The sequence below is a fragment of the Corapipo altera genome, unplaced genomic scaffold (assembly GCF_003945725.1).
Source record: "Corapipo altera isolate COAL_440 unplaced genomic scaffold, ASM394572v1 113, whole genome shotgun sequence".
Classification (NCBI taxonomy): Eukaryota; Metazoa; Chordata; class Aves; order Passeriformes; family Pipridae; genus Corapipo; species Corapipo altera.
The window spans coordinates 11045984-11069481 of NW_020884895.1; the positions used below are offsets into that span (position 1 = coordinate 11045984).

The 23498-nt window shown below is 47.3% G+C and overlaps 2 protein-coding genes across 4 annotated transcripts in view; one reads left to right on the plus strand and one right to left on the minus strand.

Annotated features, from left to right (window-relative positions):
• Nucleotides 1-23498, plus strand: part of VEPH1 (ventricular zone expressed PH domain containing 1) — a 61548-nt gene continuing 38050 nt past the window's right edge. For 2 of the 3 annotated variants that reach the window (XM_027647481.1, XM_027647483.1), the window contains exons 1-5: nt 1-304; nt 2733-2803; nt 6207-6487; nt 6970-7185; nt 10177-10351. In XM_027647481.1, the coding sequence (XP_027503282.1) occupies nt 6350-6487; nt 6970-7185; nt 10177-10351 (529 nt within the window). In that variant the 5' untranslated portion in view covers nt 1-304; nt 2733-2803; nt 6207-6349. Of the gene's footprint in view, nt 305-2732; nt 2804-4247; nt 4404-6206; nt 6488-6969; nt 7186-10176; nt 10352-23498 lie in introns of those variants that run through there. The other variant, XM_027647482.1, reaches the window with a different exon arrangement.
• On the minus strand, nt 14047-19248 carry PTX3 (pentraxin 3). The gene is made up of 3 exons (XM_027647484.1): nt 18893-19248; nt 17891-18418; nt 14047-15073 (listed from the first exon to the last, which is right to left on the minus strand). The coding sequence occupies exons 1-3, from the start codon at nt 19038-19040 to the stop codon at nt 14460-14462; spliced, it is 1290 nt and encodes a 429-aa protein (XP_027503285.1). The 5' UTR covers nt 19041-19248; the 3' UTR covers nt 14047-14459.

A 23498-nucleotide genomic window follows, 5' to 3' on the forward strand; every position in this document is an offset into this window, starting at 1 on the left:
CGTTTTCACTCGAGCTGCTGCTGGAGTTAAGCTGGGTGAGGAATTAGTCCTGAGCTGTTTTTGAGTGCTGGAGTTGGGGAAAACGGAGAGAAGATATTTGTTTGCTTGATTCCACATGACAACTCCAGGGTAACTGAACAGACTGTACGGTTGGGTTGACAGGGCTGTGCCAGCAGCCTCACATTCCAGAGGCAGGGGGATGGAAGGGGCACTGACAACTGCAATGGATCCTACCCGAATTTCTCCAAAGAGCGACAATTTGCCTTCAATTATTAATGTTTTTCAGAGGTTTCCCTTCTGAGAGGTATGAATAACTTAATGTGTGTTCATGTAACGTTTGCAACGATGAATAAATTAGTGCATGAGAAGAAGCTGAGCAGCAGATCCAAGTGTTAAATAATGGAAGAGGTTTTTGAGGAAACGTAGTCATTAACAGTGGGACTGTTGCTGGTTTTTCTCTGAGTTCTCTGTGGTTATTGGGTGTAGAAATGTATTAGTGGTGTTGGAAGTGCCATAGAAAGAAAAGCAGTGCCTGGGTGTCTGTGTGTGACAGCTGGACATGAACCTGCAGTGTTCCTGGATCATCCTGGGGCTCCCATGGGTTTCCTTTCCCTCCCCTCACTCGGGGGCACTTTGTCCCCTGTGCTGCAGAATTAATGTCTTACTTTAGGGGGACTTTGACATGCTGGGAATACACTTGGTCCTATTAAATCGTGAGCTGAAGAGGCACTGGAGTGGATTCCCAGGTACCTGGGAGGAACTTCAGGATGTTCAATGATTATTCAGTGGCTGCTGTTTCAGGAGACTTTGAGGTTCAGTGGTTGTGCATTTATTTATTTATTGAAAAAAAAAAAAACCAAAACAAACCAATTTTCATTGCCAGTGGCATTTTTCATAACAGGATTCCTGTATTCTGACCCTATCCTGTGGTCCCTCATGCTCTGCCTCCTTCACCCTTCAGACAGAAATACATATTATTCCCTTTGTAAAATGTTATAAGGAGTTCTTTTTCTGTAACATCACTACAGTCTTGAAAATATGTCACAGATATAAAAGCCTGTTAAGCAACACTTAAAACTGAGCAGCTTTTGGAAGCACCACCGTGACAGTGAGTGAATTGGTGTTTGTTATGAAGCAATTTATTCCATCTTGGCAGTGTGTTGTTTAGTTTAGTGTAATATTTTAATATCATTAAGATATTTAGGCACGGGACTCTTACAAGACAGATCTGTCTTCCTGATGTTTAAAAAATGCTAAGTCTTATGAAGTGTTATATATAGCATTGGTGTGTGCTGAAACAGCAGGCAAATAGAAACCTTTGGGATTCCTTATGTGCTGAAAACTACAGAAAGCTGTCTTGGCAGCATGTAAATTACCAAGTAGGTATTTATAAAAGAATTGATCAAGTTATCTGTTTGCTGGGAAGTTCCTAAGTCCATTCTTCCCCCTCTGCATCAGTGGGTTCTGCCTGGATTATGCAGCCAAAATTGCCTCAGAGGTGTGACATCTGCTTCACTTCAAGCAGCCCTTGCCCCACAAAACCTGCAGAGCAAGACAGTTTATCACGGGGGGAGTTATTTACCCACCTGGGAGGACACTGAACTTACTCCAGACTGTGAGAGTGGTGCAGCCCTGGAACTCTGCTGGGAGGGATGAGCCTAAAAGGTGCTGTAATTCCTCTGATTATTCTGCAGTTCCTCCACAAGGATTCTGCTTCCTTGTGTGGAAGAGCTGGATGTTGAGAGCAGGTCAGCCCATGGTTCCAGGACTGAGCGAGGTGTTTCATTAATAAACCCCAGTTTTAACCCCAGCCTAATTAGTAGACTTCATAAGTTATTGTGTCATTATCTGGTCCAGCTCAGCATCCATGGGATTTCAGGACATGAAGTGTGGAAACCTGTCATGACAGAAAAAAACAAGAGGCTTGTAGGAAACAATGGTTGTCTTGTGGGAAGAGTTGAAATGTGTGCAGCTGATCCCATGGGAACTGCTGTAGTCTATTCACCCTGTGTGGAAATGATGCTCTTTCAATATAATCTTTAATCCTTTTCTTTCACTGAAAAATGTAAGGACTTTATTTCCAAATCTTGCAAGAATGCTCTGTTTTAGTGAGTTAATGCTTTTCAAAACCACTAATAATTAGATTTATTTTTATAACATGGAGGGGAAAGGTTCTCTGAAATATCTGTAGTATTTTGTCCATAAATTGCATATGTGAATGTTCTTGGGAAATGTATCCAGGCCTTTTTTGTTCCCCTGGGGGGGGAAGGAAGTGTCCAACAGTCTTGGTGATATTAAAACTTCTGTAACTGTATGAGACAGAAATTCCCCAGAACAGATTTTTCCTGCGAGGTGGAGAGGAAGAATTTCAAGAGAAGGGAATTCTGCCTCAAATTCCAAGTTTTCCTTGGAGAGGATTCTAATCTTCCTCCTACTCATGGAAAAGGAAAATGAAATATGCAGTTGTTGCAAACATTTCTCCCCACCCTCTGAGAGGATGGAAGTCCAAACTTTTCTGTGTTCACCCCATGTGTGAAGAACATCACCAACCCCCCAGCGTTTGGCAGAGCTGCTGTCCTGGTCTTTATGGGACTGTGTCCTAACTATTAAACCCTGTTTGGTAGAACCCTCAGTTCTGTTTCTGTCTATCCTGAGCTGTATTTCCAGTCTGCACACACAGTGCTGGAAAGGCAAAGAGTCTCTAATATTATTTTACTTCTGCTTTCCTGTAGCATCTTTCCTCCGAGGCACCCCCAGCCCTTCCCATAACCCTGTGTGCTCAGCATGGGCACATGTCTGCCAGGTAAGGAAATGCAGTTTATTGTTTCCTTTTCCTTTTTACAGATGCTCAAAGCCCTGGGCTCTGGTTTGCCCAAGATCCCCACAGTAAAGCAAGACCTTTGGCCTCCCAACCCTTCAACACCAAACTCTCCATTTAAGGGGAATTTTCAGATCACTTCCCTCTCCTGTGTAATTCAAGTTCCTTTTTTTGAGCCAGGTGCTCATTTTACACCTTTTGGATTTCTTTCCTTAACGTTTCTTTAATCTTACCTTGTGTTCACCAAAGAGCTTTGGCACCTGTGCTGGCTTGACCCCCGAGCAGGGAATGGGAGTCTCCACCTGGGAATTGTGCTGCAGCACTGGAGGAGAACCACGTGTGGTGTCTGTGGCAAACTGAGTGTCACAGAGGACAGGGGGGTTTGGGAAGTGCTGGGTTGGTTGGATTCACTCAGGAGCCCTGGCTGTGCCCTGGGTTTGGGGTATCCCTGAGCTCACTGCACCTCCAGCAAGTGAACAAACCAGGAGATCCTGTGAGGTTCACTAAAGGTGAACTCTGCTGGCTTGGGTTTCCTAAAATTCCTTAAGTATAGTGAAGCTTTCCTTGATTTATGTTGCTTAGCATGGAATTAGATTAATAATATTATTGCACAGTTCTCTGAAGATTGGATTTTGTTCATAAATAAAATTAGGCAGCCATATTTACATTTCTTTGGAAGCTAAGGAAAATAATTATTTTTTTGTAGAATTTCCTTCACTGAAAATATAAAAATTTTTATCCTCTCACTTCCTCTTTGGTTTAAAAGATATTTTTTCCTGTCCTTCTAATGTCATTCTGCAGGACCTGAGTTCCTGGTAAACTGGGAGATTCAGCCTTTTAGCTCAAAGTTCAATTGGCTTTTGGATGCCCTCAGGTCCAACTGCCCTTTTACATGGAATTTTTATTGTTAATCTTCTATTATTGGGGGAATTATTTTGCAAACAGACCAATTCAGTCCCTTCAAGCTCTGAAACCTGTCAGGCTGCCTTTCATTGTGATTGCTTGTGATAAGGAGCTTTGGTAAGAATGCTGTGCCTGCAGCAAGTGGAGACACTCACCTTGGAGGGGAACAGCTTCAAGGGCCCAGGGAATGCGTGGCTCTTTCAGCTTGTCATGAAAAGGGAAAGGAGGTGTTGAAAATCTGATCAAACCTTTGAATTAGATGTGGGACTGCACCAGGAACCAGTGGAAATGGTCTGTGTTATACACTGAGGCTTTTTTCCTGCCCAGAGTTGCTGCTTTGTTCCCCGTGTTTTGGCCGTGGGAAAGTGTGGGTGATGTGGAGTCGAGGTGATGTGGCCTCAAAGTGATGGGACATCCCTAACCCTGAAGCAATTTAATCATCTAAACTGACCCTTTAAAAAAAAAAAAAAGGTAATTAAACATGACACTTTATAAGACACATGATTGTTTTCCCTTCTCCCCTGTGCCAGCTGCCCATTAGCAGCAAACAGCACAACCTTGCAGAGAGCAAGGAGATGCTGAAGGAACAATTGGATGCCTATGCAAGGGAAGTGTTTTCAGCACTGTTACAAAATGTAGGCTTTAGGAAGATTTGCTATAATTCCATTTCAAAGAGCTCATGGTAAGTCAATGATTTTCTGCACTGTCTTTAGTGCTGTCTATAAAACCCACATCAAAATGTCTGTTCAGGTGGAGATCAGGACCTTTTCTGTGCAGAAACACACTAAGCAGAGTACAGTCTGCTAAAGGCCAAGGAACACAGAACACCCCGAGCTGGAAGGGACCCACAAGGATCGTGGAGCCCAAATCCTGAGGAAGGGGCTGCTGAGTTTCAGAGCAGCTGATCAAAGGGGGGGTTCAGTGGATCTTCCTTCCTGGAGCATTTCTCTGCGTTTTGTGGGCACGTTTTGTTGTGCTGCTTCTGAGAGTGATGTTAAAAGGCAAAGCAAACTTCAGCCCCTCTTTTGTGCTCATGTAATGGTTACAGAACGACAGCATTGATTCCTCTGGCCAGAAATTTTCCTCTGCAGCAGGTCTGTTCACTTGTTCTTTTTCTTTCAAACAGCCTGAGCTTACCGAGGGGGTTTTTTTACCTCCTTCCCAGGGAAGTATAGCTTTCACTAACACAGAGAGTTCTGTTTTCTCCATTAAAAACAACTGCCCTCAAGTGGAGTAGGCTTTTGTGTTTAGCCCTGGAAACAGAGCAGCTCATTCAGAGATAAGGCCTCTCTGCACTTGGGTTCCTGCAGTCACCTGACAGAGCCATGGGTAACTTTTAGGCTGCTTTATTCTGCATTCCTGACGTGCCTCCCTCCTGGCACTGCAATGAACAGCCTCGGGTTCAGTGCCTGCCACCCGAGCCCGGAGCTTTCTGCCCGCCGTGCCCTCGGATGCTGCCCGGGGTGGCAGGAGGGCAAAGCCAAGGGTCAGGCTTTGTCCCCAGAGCACCTTTCCCCATCACCGAGGATGGCCGGAGGGAACCCTGAGCAGGTAAAACCATCAGTTTGTGTCCGTGGCTTTTCCAGCTTTTATTTTTGAACTTGAGACTTGCTGAGAGCGAGAACGACGGGCTCGACCTGAGCTCACACCACCCCCGACCTGAGCTCACACCATCCCCGGCACTCGGATGGGGGGTGGTTTGTGCCATCGGGGCTACCAGGAGGGTCCAGCCTGTTTGTGCCTCGGGCTTTGCAGTCTCAGGAGCTCCTTCCTGCTTTTGCGTTTGTTTTGCACGCGTTGAAATGACCACAGGAATCGTTTTGGCAACAAAACGGGCTGGGTTTGTTTTTTTGTCTAAAAGAGAGTGGTTATCTTCTCCATCTTGCTAATAATGGCTTTCTGGAGTCAAGGCACAACAAACAACCCAGAAAGCAAAGGAAGAGGCTTCACCCACCTCCTGGAGCTCTGCTCTGCTGCTGACCACGGAAAGGTGCTTTGTGACCCTTATCAGCTGGTCCAGTCACCAGCCTGCTCGGGTAATATTTATGCAGATGAAAAAAACTTAGATTTATTTATTAAGCTGTGTATTGTTTAGCTTGTTTCAAGCTATTTGGTGTTTAAGGGCAAAAAATCTTTAGGCAAAGGATGGGGAGGCCCTGGCACAGGTTGCCCAGAGAAGCTGTGGCTGCCCCATCCCTGGAAGTGTCCAAGGCCAGGTTGGAGCAACCTTGGAGAGTGGAAGGTGTCCTTGTCCACGGCAGGGGGTGGAACAAGATGGGCTTTAAGGTCTCTTCCAGAATTCTGGGATTTTATGATTCTAAAAGGTCCTCCAAGGTGCACTTTGTGTGCATGTGCTTAAGGATGTCCCTGGTTCAGGAGATCCTGTCTGAGGCTTTCACACACCAATTAAAAACCTTTGCTAAACTGGAACGTGACAGTCAATGCATTTGCTAATTTTTCTCATTTTTTCCCTTTTTCATTTTAGATTGGGGCCAAGGAAGTCTTGAAATACACCCGAGATTTATTCCTTGTATTAAATTGATCCCTACTCGTCAGGACTGTCTCCATCCTGTCCCCATCTGAGTGGTTCATGCCCATGGTGCCCTCAGAGGGTGGCTGAGCACAGCCATGCATCAGCTCTTTGGGCTGGTTCTGGCACAGAAGGATCTTTCCCGGGCAGGGGATCTCTTCTCCTTGGAGGATGCTGAGATCGAAGGGAGCCTCTCTGAAGCTCTGGAGCAAATCAGGATAATTAGTTCAGCTGCAGTAAGTGAAACACTGACCAGGATACTTTGTCATGAGATTAAATGTATAAGTAAAATATTCAAAACAGGGACATACACAATTTAAGTTTCTATTACAAAAAAAAAAAAAAAAAGGGCACCTGAAGAGCAAAATGTAAGATTTAAAAATGTGGTAACAAAATCCAGTTCCCCACAGCTGGATTTCCTTTAAAGCTATTTCAAGTTCATCTTTATAATAATTTTTATTAATTAGTTATTTAAAGCATATTAAAGATTAACATGAGGTTACATAATCCATACCTTCACAGCAATGAGAATTAAGACCTAAACCAGTGAGCTGCCCATGGGATGAACTAATTTCTGTGTTTAATCCCACTGAACATCCGTTGTAAAGGCGGAAGCGGGGAAAAGTGATCCTGTTAAAGAAACTTCATGTCTTCGGGTGAATTTTGTGAGATCTTTGAAACCCAGCTGACCGGGAAATGCCTTTTGAATTTGCCCCAGGACTACCAGAGCAATGACAATGACCAGGCCGTGGTGGAGATCTGCATCACCCGCATCACCACGGCCCTGCGCGAAACCGCCTCCATCGAGCGGCACGGCCGGGCCCTCGTGGCCCTCTGGGAGTCCTGCCTGGAGCACAACCTGGGACCCTCGGGCAGGGAGGAGGATGCACCACACGCCAAAATTGCCTCTGACATCATGAGCTGCATCCTGCAGGTAACGCTGGAAGTTCCCTGCGTTACTTCCACCGAGCTGGAAGCGCCCTCGGTGTGCGTCCAGTTTTTGCTTTTAGAGCGCGCTTGTGGTTTTTTTGGTGCATGGGAGTGATTATGTTTAAAATCAAGGGCTTGACCCCAAATGTTAAAATAGAGACCACAGTAACACATCCTCTGAGGGGCAATGGTGCATCAGGGGGTTGTGATCCCTCTACTTTCCTCTGGGAATGGTTGGGTTTGGTGGGGACCGCACTTTGTGGTGGGCAATGCCTTCCTGGAGGGGTTGGACTTGGTGGGGACCACACTTTGTGGTGGGCAGTGCCCTTCTGGAGGGGCTGGATTTGGTGGGGACGACGCTTTGTGGTGGGCAATGCCTTCCTGGAGGGGTTGGACTTGGTGGGGACCACACTTTGTGGTGGGCGGTGCCCTTCTGGAGGGGTTGGATTTGGTGGGGACCACACTTTAGGGTGGGCAGTGCCTTCCTGGAGGGGTTGGATTTGGTGGGGACCATGCTTTGTGGTGGGCAGTGCCCTTCTGGAGGAATTGGTTGTCTCCCTTTTTGCCTCCTGCCCCTGGAGGTGAGTCAGTAACCAGCAGCAGCACAGCTTAAATGTTCCAGACGAGAGACTGTATGTTGTGAAATCCTAGTTTATCTTTGTGGCACTTTAGAAATCAGATTTCAGAAGAATATCGAAGTGTTAAGTGGCTGCTCTAAACTTTCACTCTGTGGCTGAACCAAGCCAACTCATATCCAGAGTTTTGGGGACTGCACTGTGTTGCAGATTCCTCTTTTTGTGAGGTAATTGAAATGAAATGAGGTAGTTCATGGAATCATGGAAAGCATTGGGTAGGAAGGGACCTTTAAGATCACTCAGTCCCAACCCCTGCCATGGGCAGGGACACCTTCCACTAGCCCAGGTTGTTCCAAGCCCTGTCCAACCTTGCCTTGGACACTTCCAGGGATGGGGCAGCCACAACTTAGTTATAAAAGTACATTTGCTGCTCCCTGAAACAGAACTGTTAATAGCAAGTTCCTTTGCCTCCCCCAAAAAAGAAAGAAGGCATAAAATGAGGTTGGTAGGGTTTTTTTCTACAATATGTGAGCAATGGTTGAGGCTGTAATGAAGATAATGAATATCTGCCAGCTGGGCTGGCTCTCCCAGCAGGTCTCTGTTGATATGAACAGCAGGGAGGTCCCCGAGGTTTGCAAACATCACTAGATCATATTATTGAAATGTGGTCTTTATTATCACCTTCCCATTTTCTGAGTGTGCCTTCATGCCCTGATACTCATCGTGGAACAAATGAAATCTTTCTGCTTCCGTCTGAATTCCAGCCTTTCCTTAACTAAGTATTTTATCTTTATTGTAGGTGGGGAAAAAAAGAATTGTTCTTTGGAATCCTCTTAGATCTCTTAAATCCCAGTACAAGGGCCAAACCTTATCTTCCCATTCTTTCATGGGGAGTAGCAGAGTAGAACTTGGAGGCAGCATTTGGCTCCTGCTCAGTGGTGCCTCTCAGCCAAACATAACGAGGCATTATGTTGATTTAAACATGCTGCTGCACGAAGCTCTATTTTAGGGGCTTTTCTCGTTAAAGACACAGTTTTCGGTCCCATGGAAGTTGCCAAAATGATCTGTCTTGACATCAAGAAGTTTCTGCAGCCCCTTCTCCCTCAGGGGTCTCTGAGAGGGACTGTCCAGTTCTTGGCAGGCCTCTGCTGCAAGGAAACATCCTCAGAGCCACTTAAATTTTACGGAATAAGGAATAACAGATTTGGTTTTCCTCTGTCTAAATTTAGTCTTTTAAGTGCTGCTCCAGAAGGAAAGTCCAGAAAGTCTGGGCTGCCTTGCTTTGCACTGTTCTGTTGCCTTCTGCAACATCTGGGTTCCAGTGGTTGCCTGGAATTTCAGATGCTAATTAAATATAATCATATTGCAGGATTATTTTCAAAACCAAGGACGTGCTCCAGTTTCAAAGGGCTGTTCAAAAGTGAGTGGAGAGGAGAGGAGGGCACTGCTTAAGGAGGCTCCAGAGAGGCTGCAGGTCCTTGGTTACACACAAACATCCTACTGGTTCCTAGGGCAGTTGGGGGGGATCTCAAGGGGGAATATGTGGTAAATATGTATAGTTTGTACACACGGTTTCATGGGTATAAATAGTAGCAGAAAACCTTTTCTGACCTGAATGTCAAAAGCCAAGTGTGTGTGCAGGTACCCTGAGATTCCTGAGGCTTGGTGCTGTTTTGGAAAGGGAAGTTTGTACTCCTGAAAAATGTCAGTTGTCCCTGGTGTTCAGAGAAATTGGGGTTGCCCAGAGAAACTGTGGCTGCCCCATCCCTGGAAATGTCCCAGGCCAGGTTGGATGGGGCTTGGAGCAACCTGAGCTAGTGGAAGGTGTCCCTGCCCATGGCAGGGTGGCACTAGATGGGCTTTGAGATCCCTTCCCACCCAAACTATCCTGGAATTCAATGAGTTTAAAAAAAAAATGGAAATCTTACCTATGACAGGATAATTAATGATCAAAACCAAAGCTATTGCACTGTGAGCAGGTGTCCCAGTGCACTCACTGGCAGTGACTGCTCCAAGGTGTTTCCTATGCTTTGGGATGAAAATTCCCTGCTCTGTGTGGAGGATGGATACAGCTCCTGGTGTCTTCTCAGAGAACACCAGTCACAAAATGTCTCATTAGAAGTGTACAGCAGTTAGCATTTAATTAGTGCATTTCATCTCAGGTTTGCTCCTCTTCTAGCAGAAGACAAAAAAAGGTGAATTATGAACATTTCCCAGAGCAATAATTTTAAATTTCTTCATTTGCTCTTTCTTACATCTTCCTTCAGTGGTGCTACCAGAACACAACCTTCCTTGACATGTTGGGGGTTTTTTTCCCTCTTTTCCCCTTGTTTTAATTTTCTTCTTCCTCCTCTGCTCAGCACGAGACTTTATATGAATGTATTTTATTTTTTTTTCACTGCTTTTTCCTGGTTTCACAGAATTACAACCGCCCCCCAGTCATGGCCTTGGCTGTTCCAGTGGCAGTGAAGTTTCTCCAGAGGGGGAACAAGGAGCTGTGCAGGAACATGTCCAGTTATCTCTCCTTGGCTGCGATTGCCAAAGTGGATCTGCTGGCTGAGCACACGGACACCATTGTCAGGAGCATCCTCCAAGGTAGGAACGTGGACATTTGGGGGTCAGGATGTGTCAGGTGTGCATGGGATCCTAAAAAATCCGGAATTCCTAAAATCTGGAATCCTTCTGGTCGGGAAAGACCTCCAAGATCATCAAGTCCAACCGTGAACAAACACATTATACATAAAAATATGAGGCACGTTTGTATAAAGCAGACATATGGAAATACCTATAAAAGTGATAAAACACCTTAGACACAAACTAATAACAGATTATCAAGGAATATGGGAATTTTCTGAACCCTGTTGACTGTGGAGGTTTCATTATGGATTGGGTGACCCCCAGGCTAGGAAATCCAGCTGTACTTGTTAATATTCCTGACTAATGGACTTCAAATTATCGGCCATGATACGAGGCACTAGTTCTGGAGCTCTTATCCTTTCTATTAGTGTCCCTGGCAAGCCTCCAAAATAGAAATGGGGATGAAATTAATCCCATTCTGTGGCAAAATAGTCAGATGTAAGATAGAAAAGCTTTGTGGTGGTTCTTTAATTTTGCCTACATTGTTAGCTTTATATAGAATATTGTTGCTAATCTCCTTACTTTTTATTTTTTTTGTTTAAAAAGCCAAAAATATTCATTCTTCTATAAAAGGAAATCCAATTTAATTGAAGTAATAAAGTTCCCAGTATTTGTTGTAGTACAGTGCTACTGCAGTAGTAAATTCACTGTTCTGCTTCAAGTATGGGTAATAATTAGACAGTTACTGCTAATTACTGCTATTAAAAGAAGATTATTATGGAGATGTTAAGCACTCAAATTAAATGTATGCATTCTTTATTAAGTTATTATTTCTTATATTCTTTTAAGACTTGACATTAGTATTTATGTGCTGACGTTGTGCACTGTCACTCAGTGGTAGTAATAAAGGAAATAGAGGGAATTTAGTCACAGATTTGGGAAAAGGTTTCAGCACGGCTGAGTTGTGTACTTATGTTGTTCCACCAGCAGATGTTGCTGTGGATATCAGGTTTGGGAATTCCAGCCGGGAAGAGGGCACCGAACAGGCGAAGGGATTTGTTTTGCGAAGGGGCTCGATCGCGCTGTGCATAATTCGTGTGTCAGGCATGAAAAGCTGCGTTTGCAGCAGGCTGAGAACTGCCCTGACAGACTGGTTGCTGAGGGGAGAGGGAAGGGAGAGGGTGAGCTGCTGAGGATGGATTTCCAGAGCAGTTTCTGGAGACAAAGGGCCTTGTTCTGGGGCTGCCCAGCGCGGCCCAGCCTCGTGGCACCAGGGTAGAGCAGCTCTGGCCCCTTGCCGGCGACTGCCGGAGCCAACTGGATTTTGTGATTACTTGGGGCAACTCTTTGGCTGCATAATCAGGTTCTTATCTCCTCAGCTAAAAAAAGAGCACTTTGGAAGGAGTGTTTCACTGCTCTGTTCCAGTGAACTCAGCTCCCAAACACGCGCCGGCTGTGCCGGCGACGCCACAGCCCCGTGCCCGCTGTGCCCACACCTCCCACGGGCACCAGGGACCACACGGAGCTATTCCCACTTCCAGGGGACAGCAGCAACACTGTGATCTGAGAGTCCCATGGCTGCTCCCCCTTCCAGAGGCAACACATGCATGCTGCATCCAGCAGAGCCTTGTGAGAGGGCAGGGCTGGGCTCTCCACCCGCCCCAGCCCCACAGGTCTTTCCCTGCTCCTCCACTTCTCCATCGGCAGTGCAAGGGCAGGGCCACGGTGGCTTTTCCATGTTTGGAGCCCCAAATCCCCCCAAAATACTATTTACTTGGTGTTTTCCAAACAGCCAAACTGCTGACCAAGAAAAAACATAGTTGAGTGAAGAAGGAAGGGGAGAAGTGTGAGTTGTGGTGCTGGGCTGTGGGAAAGCTTTGTTGGTCCACAGAGGTGATGAAGGGAGAGAAAAGCAGTTGGAAAGAGGAAAGTTTTCCAGCTGAGTCAGTGGGAATGGAAGGACTGGCTTTGCACTTGGTCCTCTGCCAAACCAGAGCAGAGACAGGAGAAGGCTCCTTCCCAGACAGAGCTTTTCAGGTATGAGATACAGCAGGAAAAGCAGCCAGGAAGGATTTCTGGTGATCTTTCTGAGGAGTTCCCTTTTTCTGCTGCATTTCATGGACATTTGTTTTCATTTAATGGAGGGAACTGTATGGGAAGGGGATTTGAGAGTGATTTTGCCCTTGCACAATATTGGGACCTGAAGTGTTTTTGTAACTCTGAGGATCTGTTTTCTGGCTGCCAGCAGATGAACACAGGTAATACTTCCTTGTTCTGTTGTTAAGGTTATTCACAGATATTATTTAGGGAGGGATTTCTGTCCAGTTTACTACTAAGCATTTATAACTTAGATCCAGTTTTATTGCAGGGTAATAGGAGAAATTCCAGCAATCAGAGCAATTACTTTTCCCTTAAATAAACAGTGCTGCCAGAAATTTGGAGCAGGTAATATAACTCCGGGTAATGAAGCACAACCCCCCTCAATTGCACAGTAAAGGGGAATTTACCTTGTCATGGCTTTTCCTCACTATTTTTGTGTCCTGGAACAAGGATCTGGAGTCGTGTTCAGGAAGAAGTGTAGCAGCAACACGCCAAGAGATTTTTCCAAGTGTGTTCTCAGGACATCTGTAGAGAATGAGAAAGGCAGAGAAACGTGGGAACAGAGAAGAAGGATGGGCTGCTTGCAGGGGAAATGAGAATTGCTCTGAACAAGACATCCCTCATGATAACTTGTTCAGAGGCTTCGGCAGCGCGTGATGCTCTCGTTGTAAATGGTTACGGATCCAGTGAGTAGCTATTCATCATCCCCTGCTTGGGCTCTGCTTTCCACGTGGGAATCACCCCTGGAGCCTGGGCTCTGCACCTGCTGCCTGTGCTCTGTATATCCAGCCCTGGGCTTTTATTGGGATAAGCTTGTGAGAGTGAGAGGAGCAACTCCCTGGCACTGAGCAGCAATTCCTTGTACAAACCTCCTGTCAGCAGCAAACGCCTTCGGGTGTCTAAATGTACCTTAAAACTGAGTCTGTCCTCAGAGGGCAGCATCATGGGGAGGGGGGGACTGATGGATTTTTATTTGAGGATATCCCAAACCAAATCAATCCTTCCTTCAGGCTCCAAGCACTGTCTTAGCACAGCCTCAGCTCAATGCACATGAGGATCCCTCTGTTTCTATGAGAGGTCACTATTTATATTCTTTATCTATTAGCAGCTAAAACTATATGGTTCAAAACATGGGAAAATTCCCACATGGGACTTGGTTTCAGAGTTTTGGTTCATGACAAGCATGGAGAGTTTTAGTTTAGTAAAGTATCTTTATTTACAGAACAACTTTACAAAAATAATTTCAATAAAATTATCACAAAGTCCATTTACAATATAATACAGCTGCATGTTCTCCCAATGTAACATCAGATTATGATGGGGAATATTACTTTGATATCAATCCATGGCATAAATAATGATTTAAACAAGGAGCTAGTTTTGTTATAGTCTACAAATGACTAACAACGATTAATAAACAACACATTTCTTGACTTAGGTGGTTCCTCTGTACAATTCACATTAATGCTATAGAGCCCAAGGGCTGGAGGAGCCTGGAAGATCATGGAATCAGGAATGGTTTGGGTTGGAAGGGACTTTAGAGATGATCCAGTTCCACCCCCTGCCATGGGCAGGGACACCTTCCACTATCCCAGGTTGCCCCAAGCCCCGTCCAGCCTGGTCTTGGACACTTCCAGGGATGGGGAATCCACATCCTCTGCCTGTTCTGCAGAGAAAGGATCAGGTTGCCCTCAGCAGGGATGTCAGGAGCACCCTCTGACTCCCGAGTGTCCACGGTGACCCTCACTCTGATCCATCAGAAAACACTGTGCTGGACAGACAGAGCTGCCAGAGCTCAGGAACAGCTTTTCCAATGTCATGCCTTGATGTGTGGGATCTTTTCAGTGTTTTCCCAAAATGGCAGGCAGAGATCCGACCCCATCTCCACGGTGCCTCGTTTGTAAACTTGCAATGCTGATCTTCCTTGGGAATTTGGGACGTGGGCTCCTACAGCTCTGTTCAGTTGGAGTGCTGGTGTTCAGCTCTTTGGGAAATACATTCTGTGCAGAAACTGCCGTGCCAGGGTTTAGGACACATACTGGGCTCCTCCATAGGGCAGAACCTCCGTGACCCCCCACCCCACCACGTTGCCCCTGGCGCCACACGAGCCCTCTCCGCTCTGTGCCGTGATCTCTGGGGCACTGAGCACTCTGTCCCACAGGTTGAAGCCAGTTAGTTTTCCAGAGAAGGCTAAAGCTTCATCAAACCCCCCTCCAACGCAGCAGCCGTTCTTCTCCTGCCCGATCTGCAGGATCCCTCCGTCGGGAACGGTGTGAGCGCTGGCAACGTCCAGGGCACTGGCTGCCAGCTCCCCCTGCACCCACAGGGCTGCAGATCCGTTCTCAGAGCTCCACGTGCCACACAGATGGGCCCACTTCCCAGGAATAACTGCATTTTGGGCAGCCACCTTGTGCTGGCCACCCCCGACCACGAGCACTGCGGAGTCCCGGCGGAGGTAGAGCTGGATTTCATAGGGGTTGAACTTGGTTCCATAGGAGAAGACAATGGTTTTGTCCAAAGCCTCGGTCACCTTGATCCAGATACAGGCAGTGAAGGAGTGAAGGGTCATTCCAGCAGTTGGGTGGACGCTCCCAAATATCTTTTTGGAACGCATGGGGAACAGAATTGCGGTTTCACACCCTGGGGAAGATTAAAAACATCGTCAGGGAAATAGAAACTGGTCTACTTGTGTGTGCACAGCTGGGACCTCTGATATATCATGGAATCATTAAGGTTGGAAATGACCTCTAAGATCACCAAGCTGTGGCTGCCCCATCCCTGGAAGCGCCCAGGACGAAGCTTGGAGCAACCTGGGCTGGTGGAAGGTGTCCCTGCCCATGGCAGGGGCTGGCACTGGGTGGGCTTTAAGGTCCCTTCCAACCCAAACTGTTCCATGATGGGGCTTCCCAAGGATCTCTGTGGAGCAGTGCCCCCTGGGAGAGCAGCTCTTTTGCTGCCTCACCTAAAGAAATCAGCCTTGAACTGGGCAGTTATGGCAGTAACCCTCCCTTAGGTCTTGGTTAAGCCTCTGAGCTCTTTTTAAGTATTAAATAGTGAAAATAACCTTGTGGTGAGGGGCCGAGGTGAGTGAGCCATCAAACAGCAGGTTTGGACACCGTGGCATTCCTGGGACAGAGTGGAGGCTGTGGCTGGAGGAGAGAATTGCTGGGCTGTGTCCCGAGGTTGTCTCATGGATAACTGGGCAGCAGGGGAGGACAAGAGCTACCAAAAAGTAGCACAGGGAGTGTCGGCAGGAACATGTTGAGATGGGCTTATTTATTTAATACAATGACTCCCTGTCCTGGCCCTGCCTTCAGGATTTTTGGTCAGTAACATTCCTGGGCTCTGGGTAAATGTGGGAAATGTATAAGATGATTCGTGTTTTTAAAACAGTTCATCTCTCATGTCTCATTAATCAGGGTGTTGATAATAGAAACTAGATTAGTTAAAACCACTGACAGGACTATGAAACTTGGAAAAGTAGCTGATGATCACTAAAGCCAAGGCACTTGGTATTTTATGTGCTGTTCCCTAGTTGTATGTAACTTAGTGTTCAAGGTGACATGGGGGAAGGATCAGCCCCTTCTCCAATTAAGCCACTTCATTTCCTGTCTAAAGGAGCTGGAGGATCTGAAATGCCTGAAACGTGTGTGGAAATTTGTGCTCCAGGGAATGAAGGACTCTTTGTGCCCTCCAGGATTGCTCTGCTCTGGTATTTCATGGGCTGCTTCCCTCCAGCTTCCAGCAGATTTTACATCTCTCCGCTGGCCTTTTGAGGAGGGGCAGGGTGAGCGAGCAACTGCTGGGGATGCTCCTTAAAATGCTACTTAGGAGCACTATTGAGAAAAAGCTTTTAATTAGCAGGCTTTCAGGCTTTATTATCAAAGCCTAAACAAAATTAAAACCAGCCTCAGCGAAGAACAAAAAGTGTGATTAGAAAATCCCTCAAGAATACGGCTGGCAGGAATTCAAGATGTGAGAAATTAAAGTCAGTTGCTAAAAATTCCCTAGAAAAAAATAAACCCGGAGAGAGGCTCTGGAAGTACTTAAAATGTAGCCTTTAAATTGAAAAATATGAAGGTTTTATATAAAATCATGTAGGAACCAGTGGAAATAAAGTGAATTTCCACTGATGAGGTTGAGATGCTCGGTGCAGATCGGGTTTGTTGCTCCCACCTTGTGCAGAGGAGCTGAGTGAGGCTGGCTGGGCTACAGGAGAAGATAAGGAATGAGATCATGCTCTGGAAGGCAAGAGGTTTGTGTCTGGGGAAAAGAGGAATATGCTGTAAGATGTACCCCCAGCACACAGAGATTACTGAGGTGTCGTGATAAAGGAGTGAAAGCAATTTACTCTTAACACTGGATGGGTGTCTGGCGTGAAGGCACAGATTCAGGTGAGCTCATAAAGCACTTTGATGGGAATTATGTTGTGTCTGTGGAAGTTTAGCAGTTACAAGCTGTTCCTTCTTGCTCCTCTGTGTAAGATCTCACTCAGGAGATGCTGCTGCAGGTCTCTGGTAAGGCTGCACCCCCACCTCCCCACACACCCACTCCCACAGGACTCTCTGAGTGTAGATTTTTGTGGGGCTTTTAAGCTGTAATAACTTAGATTTGTGGCAAACACAGCCATTAGTCAGCTTTTAGAGGCCAGGCAGTGACAGCTCACTGATATCCAGTGTAGCTGTATCATGCAAGTAACAATTGTGCACCCACACTTCCAACAGGTGAGGGGCTGCTCTGCCAGAGCCAAGTTGCTTTTTTGGGTGTCTCATTGCACTGCACAGAAAACTGAGGTGGAATTTGAGGTATGAGCTCATCTTTCTGTGGTCACCTCGCTTGCTGAGCAGTACAAATGCTTTGGAAGGGCAAAAATACCCCCAAACCACCACCCAGGTGTTCCTAACGGATCCATCCAGAGGAAGGACTCTGCCCTGACAGTTGGGTGCAGGGGATGTGCCCTCCCTGCTGTGCAGGTGTGCCTGGCTGGCTGACACCAGTCCTCTGCTCTGGGGCAGCTGGAGTGGGTGATGAGGTGTTAATTTAGGGAGAGGAGGGAGTGGGAACATGCAGGGAGAGAAGAGGAGAGCTCAGTAATGCACGTGCATAGGTGTTACCAGCTGGGCAGGTGAAAGGCCTGAGAAGGTAATTTGGATGTTTAAAACATGTTTGCTGAGCTGTTTTGATCTGGGAGAGCCTGGAGGTGGGATCCTGGCTGGCTTTGCCCTGTGTAAGGACTTGGATTAAGCCCTGCTTTGATCCCTGCTGAGAAGCTCAGCACCTCTTTTCTCAGAAGTTAATGGGTCTCCCCCCCTTTCTTTACAGACTGTTTAAAGCTGCTGTGCTGTTCCTAAGGTTTCTTTGGAGTCCTGTGGAGAGGGAGGTGCTCAGGAGGGTGTTTGTAGGGTGCCTGTTTGGACAGACCCCTGAGGAGCTCTGGTAAAGCTCCCGTGGACTCACCTGCTGGCAGCAGGTGCTGAGCTGCCCATTGCTGCGACACCTTCAGCTCAGCCCTGGTCTGCTGCAGCTCCTTCCACAGCGAGTTCAGGAGGAGATTGTCCCCTCTGGTGGCATCCAATTTATCCTGCTGCAGAGCTGTCTCCTGCTCCTCAGCCCTGCCCAGCCAGGCGCTCTCCAGCCAGCCCAGCTTCATGGACAGGTTGTGGCTCAGCTGCAGAACGTGCTCCAGAACCTTTCCCTGCTCACGCTCCCGAAGCCTCTTGGCCTCTTCAGCTTGGTCCCTGGTCCTCCCAAGCACCTGCTCTACCTGGGACACGATGTGGGAGGTGACTTTGTCGAGGGTGGCGGCGAAGGAGCCGGCGAGGTTGGTAGTGAGCTGGGTCAGCTCTGCCCTCAGGGTCTGCAGGTCCACCTTGGGGAGCTCATCCACCGCCTGCAGCATCATGTTCTCCTTCATCTGCGAGTTCTCCAGCATGATGAACAGCTTGTCCCACTCGGTGTGCTCCCGCTGGCAGTCGCACGAAGCAGCTGGAAGGGAAGATACAGATGTTGCAGTTCCTTTGTACTCAGTTTTAAACAGAAGGAGTTTGACAAAATCTGGCTCTGGGCAAGGCTTATGTGCTCCAGACTGTCCCAGAATCATGGAATTACGGCTTGGGTTGGAAGGGACCTTAAGGACCATCTAGTTCCAACTCCCCTGCCGTGGGAGGGGTGAGTGCATTTCCCTCTATACAGAAACAGAAAAGTACAATAGCGTGTTTTAAAGTAATTCTAAAACTGTCATTGACAGTCTTTTGCAGGAAAGCTGAAAAATTAAGAATATAAAGCAAATTCCAAGGTAACTCATCCCAGTGCTTTAGCACTGTTATCCATAATAACCCACTGGTACAAGCACAAGCTTCTCCCTCTGAAAAAAAGTGTTTGCAATAATAACTGTTGCAAGAGCCGGGCAACAAAGAATGCAATTCTGCATTTCCACAAATTTGGTTTAAATTCACTTACTTTCCTCGGTACCAGGGGCTGGAGCCTCAATCTCGTTGTCCAGGTTCACGTACATGAGGTCGTAGTCGTTGTCTTCATCCAGGGCAGAGCCAGAAGCCCTGAGGACACAGAAGAGCGTGAGCAGAGAGAGTATTTCTTGGGGCAGCATTCTCCCAGCCGCTTCCCGGAGATCCCTGGGCTGTCTGGAGCTGCACTCGGGTTTAGCAAGGCCGGGGCTGGGAGGGAGCCCCTAATAAATGCTGCGAGCGCCTCAGCCCGAATGAATGAGCAGCCCCCGTGCCAGTGGTGTAACCGGAGCACTCGGGGCTGTTGGTTTTGGCCGGGAGAGGAGAAGGGGGCGTGCAGTTTGCTCAGTCCCAGCCTTCCAGGTTCCACTGGGGGATGTACCGACTCGTGGAGGGGAAAAGCGGGGAAAAGCTGCTCCTGGAGCCGCCGCTTCCCCCGAGAGCGGATTTCTGGGACGTGCAGCAATGCAGGGGTGGAAGCACTTGGAGTTCAGTGCCTGGATTGGCTGTGCCGGGCTGTGTTATTTGGGGGAAAGAAAGCGCTCCCTGCAAGCTCGGTTTGTGCTCGGTGTGTGCCAGGGCTGGGGAGGGGACTGCGAGGAAAATAAACATACCTGGAGCTGCTTTGGACACACGTGGCTGGCTTGACTAAATAGTGCAGCTTTTTTGGATGGTTATGTGATCTTATATAATAAGTTCTATTATATACTCACAGTTTATTGCTTTAAGCAGTAAAAGAGAACTCTTAAGGACAGCTTGTTAGAGTTTTGCTTTTCCAGCCCTAATTACCCCTAGCCCCCCCATAACTGTGTGGATAATCTGTTAGTGCTGGATCTGGTTTTGGGAGTGTGTAAATCAGCAGCTGCACGGTCAGAGCTGCGTCTGTTACCTTTGAAAAAGCAAAACAAGGCGCTGTTGGATGAGACATTAATGTAGTGGAAGGATTATTGGTGTTAATCTGGTTTGAATTCCATAATCTCATCAGTTCAGTGGGCCATTAATCATTTCAGAGATGCATTGCTCAGGTGAGATGAGGGATAATACGGTACAAATTATGTATTGCCTATGAAATATCCAGAGAATAGCAAAAAAAAACCCCACCATGTAATTATATCTAACTTGTAATGTGTGTTTCCTTTCCATTTGTGTCTCTGCTTTTGCTCATGCAAACCTGGGCTACCTGTGCCTTGGATATTGGGGAGAAATCCTTCTCTGTGAGGGTCTTGAGGCCCTGGCACAGGTTGCCCAGAGAAACTGTGGCTGCCCCTGGATCCCTGGAATTGTCCAAGGCCAGGTTGGATGGGGCTTGGAGCAACCTGGGCTAGTGGGAGGTGTCCCTGCCCATGGCAGGGGTGGGACTGGATGGCTTTCAACCCACTCAAACTTTTCTCTGATTCTGTGATATGAGGGTTCCTGCCACTGTGGGCCCTCCAGCTGCTCTCCTGAGAGTGTAAATAATAAATAGCAACATCAAAGCAGTATTTTAGAAACCTGAGAAGTCTTGTAAAGTAGAGGTGATTGTTATTTTCAGGAGGAATTTCTCCCTGGAAAGGGTGATCAGGCACTGGCAGGGGCTGCCCAGGGAGGTTTGGAGTGCCCACCCCTGGAGGTGTCCCAGGAAGGCCTGGATGTGGCACTCAGTGCTCTGGGCTGGGGGACAAGGTGGGGATGGGGCACAGGGGGGATCCATGGGCTGGGAGGGCTTTTCCAGCCTCAGTGATCCTGGGATTTTCAAGTAGGTATGTGCCTAACTTGGGTTACTCTTGGTGCACAGGCTTTGTCTTTGGATACCCACTTTGGAGTGAGGCTCAAACGCAGCTGTGGGACTTTGAGAGCTCCTCTGTCCATGTGACATTGCCACGTGCTCCCAGGCTCATGGCTTTTCCCAAGCTCTCTGTGCTGCTGGGATGGGCAGAGCAGGGCTGGAGCACCTTTGCCATTTCTGGGTGCAAGGAGGGCAGCCAGGAAGGGGTCTGTGGGGTGGACTGGGCTGGCACCACCACGACACACCCACCCTGTTGTGGTTCCTCCTCCTGCCTCTCAGCCATCGACTGTCCCCAACTGGAGGTTGGTTTGTGCCTGAGTTGCATAATTCCCGGGGTGTGGTCTGTTGGAAAGTCTAAAATCTAATCTGGAAAGTATTGGGGGTAAGAGAGGTGGGGATGGAAGGGGGAAGGAAGGTAATTAAGGAGCTGAGTAGGATGTTTTTCCATTCTCAGGCAACAAATATGTTTTCAGGTGCTTGGTTTAGACTGAAACAGATGAAGCAAGATTGGGGAAAAGTGAATTATTTGTAATGCACAATATCACCTCTGGCTGCCTGTGATCTGAGAACCAAAAAGTTGGTGAGGGGTGTGTGTAAATCCCTCAGAGACAAAAGGAAGTGTGACAAACAAAGAGCAAGAGGTACTCAGAGCTAACTCAAACATGAAAATACCAAAGAGTAGCCAATTGGGTTGTGCTTAATGACCTTTCAGGAGCTCTGTGGAGAACAGACACGAGCTGTGGTATCTGGGGGATTGTTTACACGTGTGTATACACAGGTTATCCAGTTAAAAGCAATTCCCTGTCAGTGAGGTCACTTCAATATCGCTGCAAAGGGATGGGTTTGCTCCTAAATTGCCTTTGCTTTTCATTTATCTTGGTTAGTGAATATAAACCCAGCAGTGTTGGCTGCAGGAACCTGCCCAAATCTGTGTTTGCACAAAGTGGTTTTTGTTCAGAGAGGCTCTGTGGCTGCAATCCATCACCTTGTGTCACATCCAATTGCATCACTGCCCTGATACAGCCCACACTTCAAAGGCTTGTTTTCCCAGATTAAATAATTAGTCTTACTTTCCAGATCCCTTCCTATCTGTGACATCCCAGCTTAGGCAGTAGCATGGCTCAGGTTTTAGTGTCTTTGCTTGCTTAAAGCTGTTATTTTCGTTGCTTTCTGTTGAATTCCTTCCCACCACACTTCCATAGCTGAGATGACTTTTGCCTGTCCAGGAATAGGGGAATTTCTTCTTTTGCCATCGTTACAGCTGCTGAAATTCTACTGGAGTTTAAGGGCTCTGCTCCATATGGGCTGAAAACTTCCAGTGGAAACTAAGCAAGGGCAAGTGCAAAGAAAAGACTTATTTCTGTGAGCACGACGTTGTCCAGAGGGAAAATAAATCTTAGTGTATTCAGTGCAAAGTGTTTCAATTTTGAACTATGGTGTGAGTCTAGAAAAGTTCAAGTAAATACATCCTCTCACCTTTTTGTCACAGAATCACAGTTGAGTTGGGAGGGACCCACAAGGACCACCCAGTCCAGACACCCCAACAACCTCCCCCTTTTCCCTGAGAGCGTTGTCCAAACCCTCCTGGAGCTCTGGCAGCCTTGGGGATGTGCCCACTGCCCTGGGGAGCCTGGTCAGTGCCCCACCACCCTCTGGGGGAAGAACCTTTCCCCAAGATCCCAGTTCTCCCTGTGGGTGAGTTGATGCCCACAGTGCCTTGGTGGTGACACTTTTTAGATGGATTCACTTGTAACATCTGGAAGAGACTTGTCCAGAGACCGTGGGTAGAAAATGGCCAGAATGGAGCATTTTGTTCATCTTTTTAGGGTCATTCATCAACAAATCCCTTTCATTTGCCAGTGGCCTTTGTGACTGTGCATAGAACAGAACAAGACCCAAATCTGCCGTGTCCATGGGGTGAGAGGTGGGGTCTGACCTTGCCTTTGGTTGCACGGAGGGCTCAGAGTGGCCTTCAGGGAGGAGCCAGGGATTCTCCAGGCAGGAGAGGATACAGAAGTGTGGCTGGCTGGAGACACTCCCCCGGAGGTGAAGGACCCCTGAGGGATCATTACGAGCTGTTTGACTCACAGTTGTCTGAACCTGAAATGAATTACATTCGTTTCTTGGCCCAGGGGGGACGTTCCAAGACCCAGCCGTGTCCTGGGGTGCGTTTGCTGTCTCTGGCAGGAGCCTGACGTGCTCCAGCCTGAACCCAAATATCCTTTTTCTGCCATCCATGAAGAGATCTGCTTATCTTCCCAAATTTCACGGCTCAGGTTTAAATGGGAGAAAAAGCAGCAGGCCAGAGAGCAGTTCCTCTTGGAAACCAATCCAAAGAGACCGTGAGCACTTCCAAGGCTTTGCAGAAAGGAGCCACACTAGGTTGCAACAGGCAGATGTTTTCCATATGTTGCTCAAGTGAAACTTAAATCCACGGAGGCAGGCGTGTACAGCACTGGGGGGTTATGGATTTTGGTATGAGCCTGGCCTTCAAATTGAATTATGCACAGACATCTTCAGGAACCGTGTGAGAGAGGGTTCAGCTCTGCCTGCAGTCGACTCTCCCTGGCTCCCTTCTCCTCCTGGAAATGGCATCCTTAACTATTTCTGTGCAAGGGCATATTTAGTTCTCTTAATAACCAACTATTCTTTCCATGTGCTGCCTATTTCATGTGAAAGCCTGAATCTCAACAAAGGAGAATGAGAGCTTTTATCTCTTTTCTTTCTCTTTTCTTTCTCTTTTTTCTCTTCTTTTTTCTCTTCTTTTTTTCTCTTCTTTTTTCTCTTCTTTTTTTCTCTTCTTTTTTTCTCTTCTTTTTTTCTCTTCTTTTTTTCT

Coding starts and splice junctions, on each gene's coding strand:
- PTX3 (XM_027647484.1), bottom strand. CDS start 19,040: ATGCTGCCCCAAGAAATACTCTCTCTGCTCACGCTCTTCTGTGTCCTC. Junction 18,419..18,892: donor AGCCCCTGGTACCGAGGAAA/GTAAGTGAATTT, acceptor CTTCCCTTCCAG/CTGCTTCGTGCGACTGCCAG. Junction 15,074..17,890: donor TCAGCACCTGCTGCCAGCAG/GTGAGTCCACGG, acceptor AATCTTCCCCAG/GGTGTGAAACCGCAATTCTG.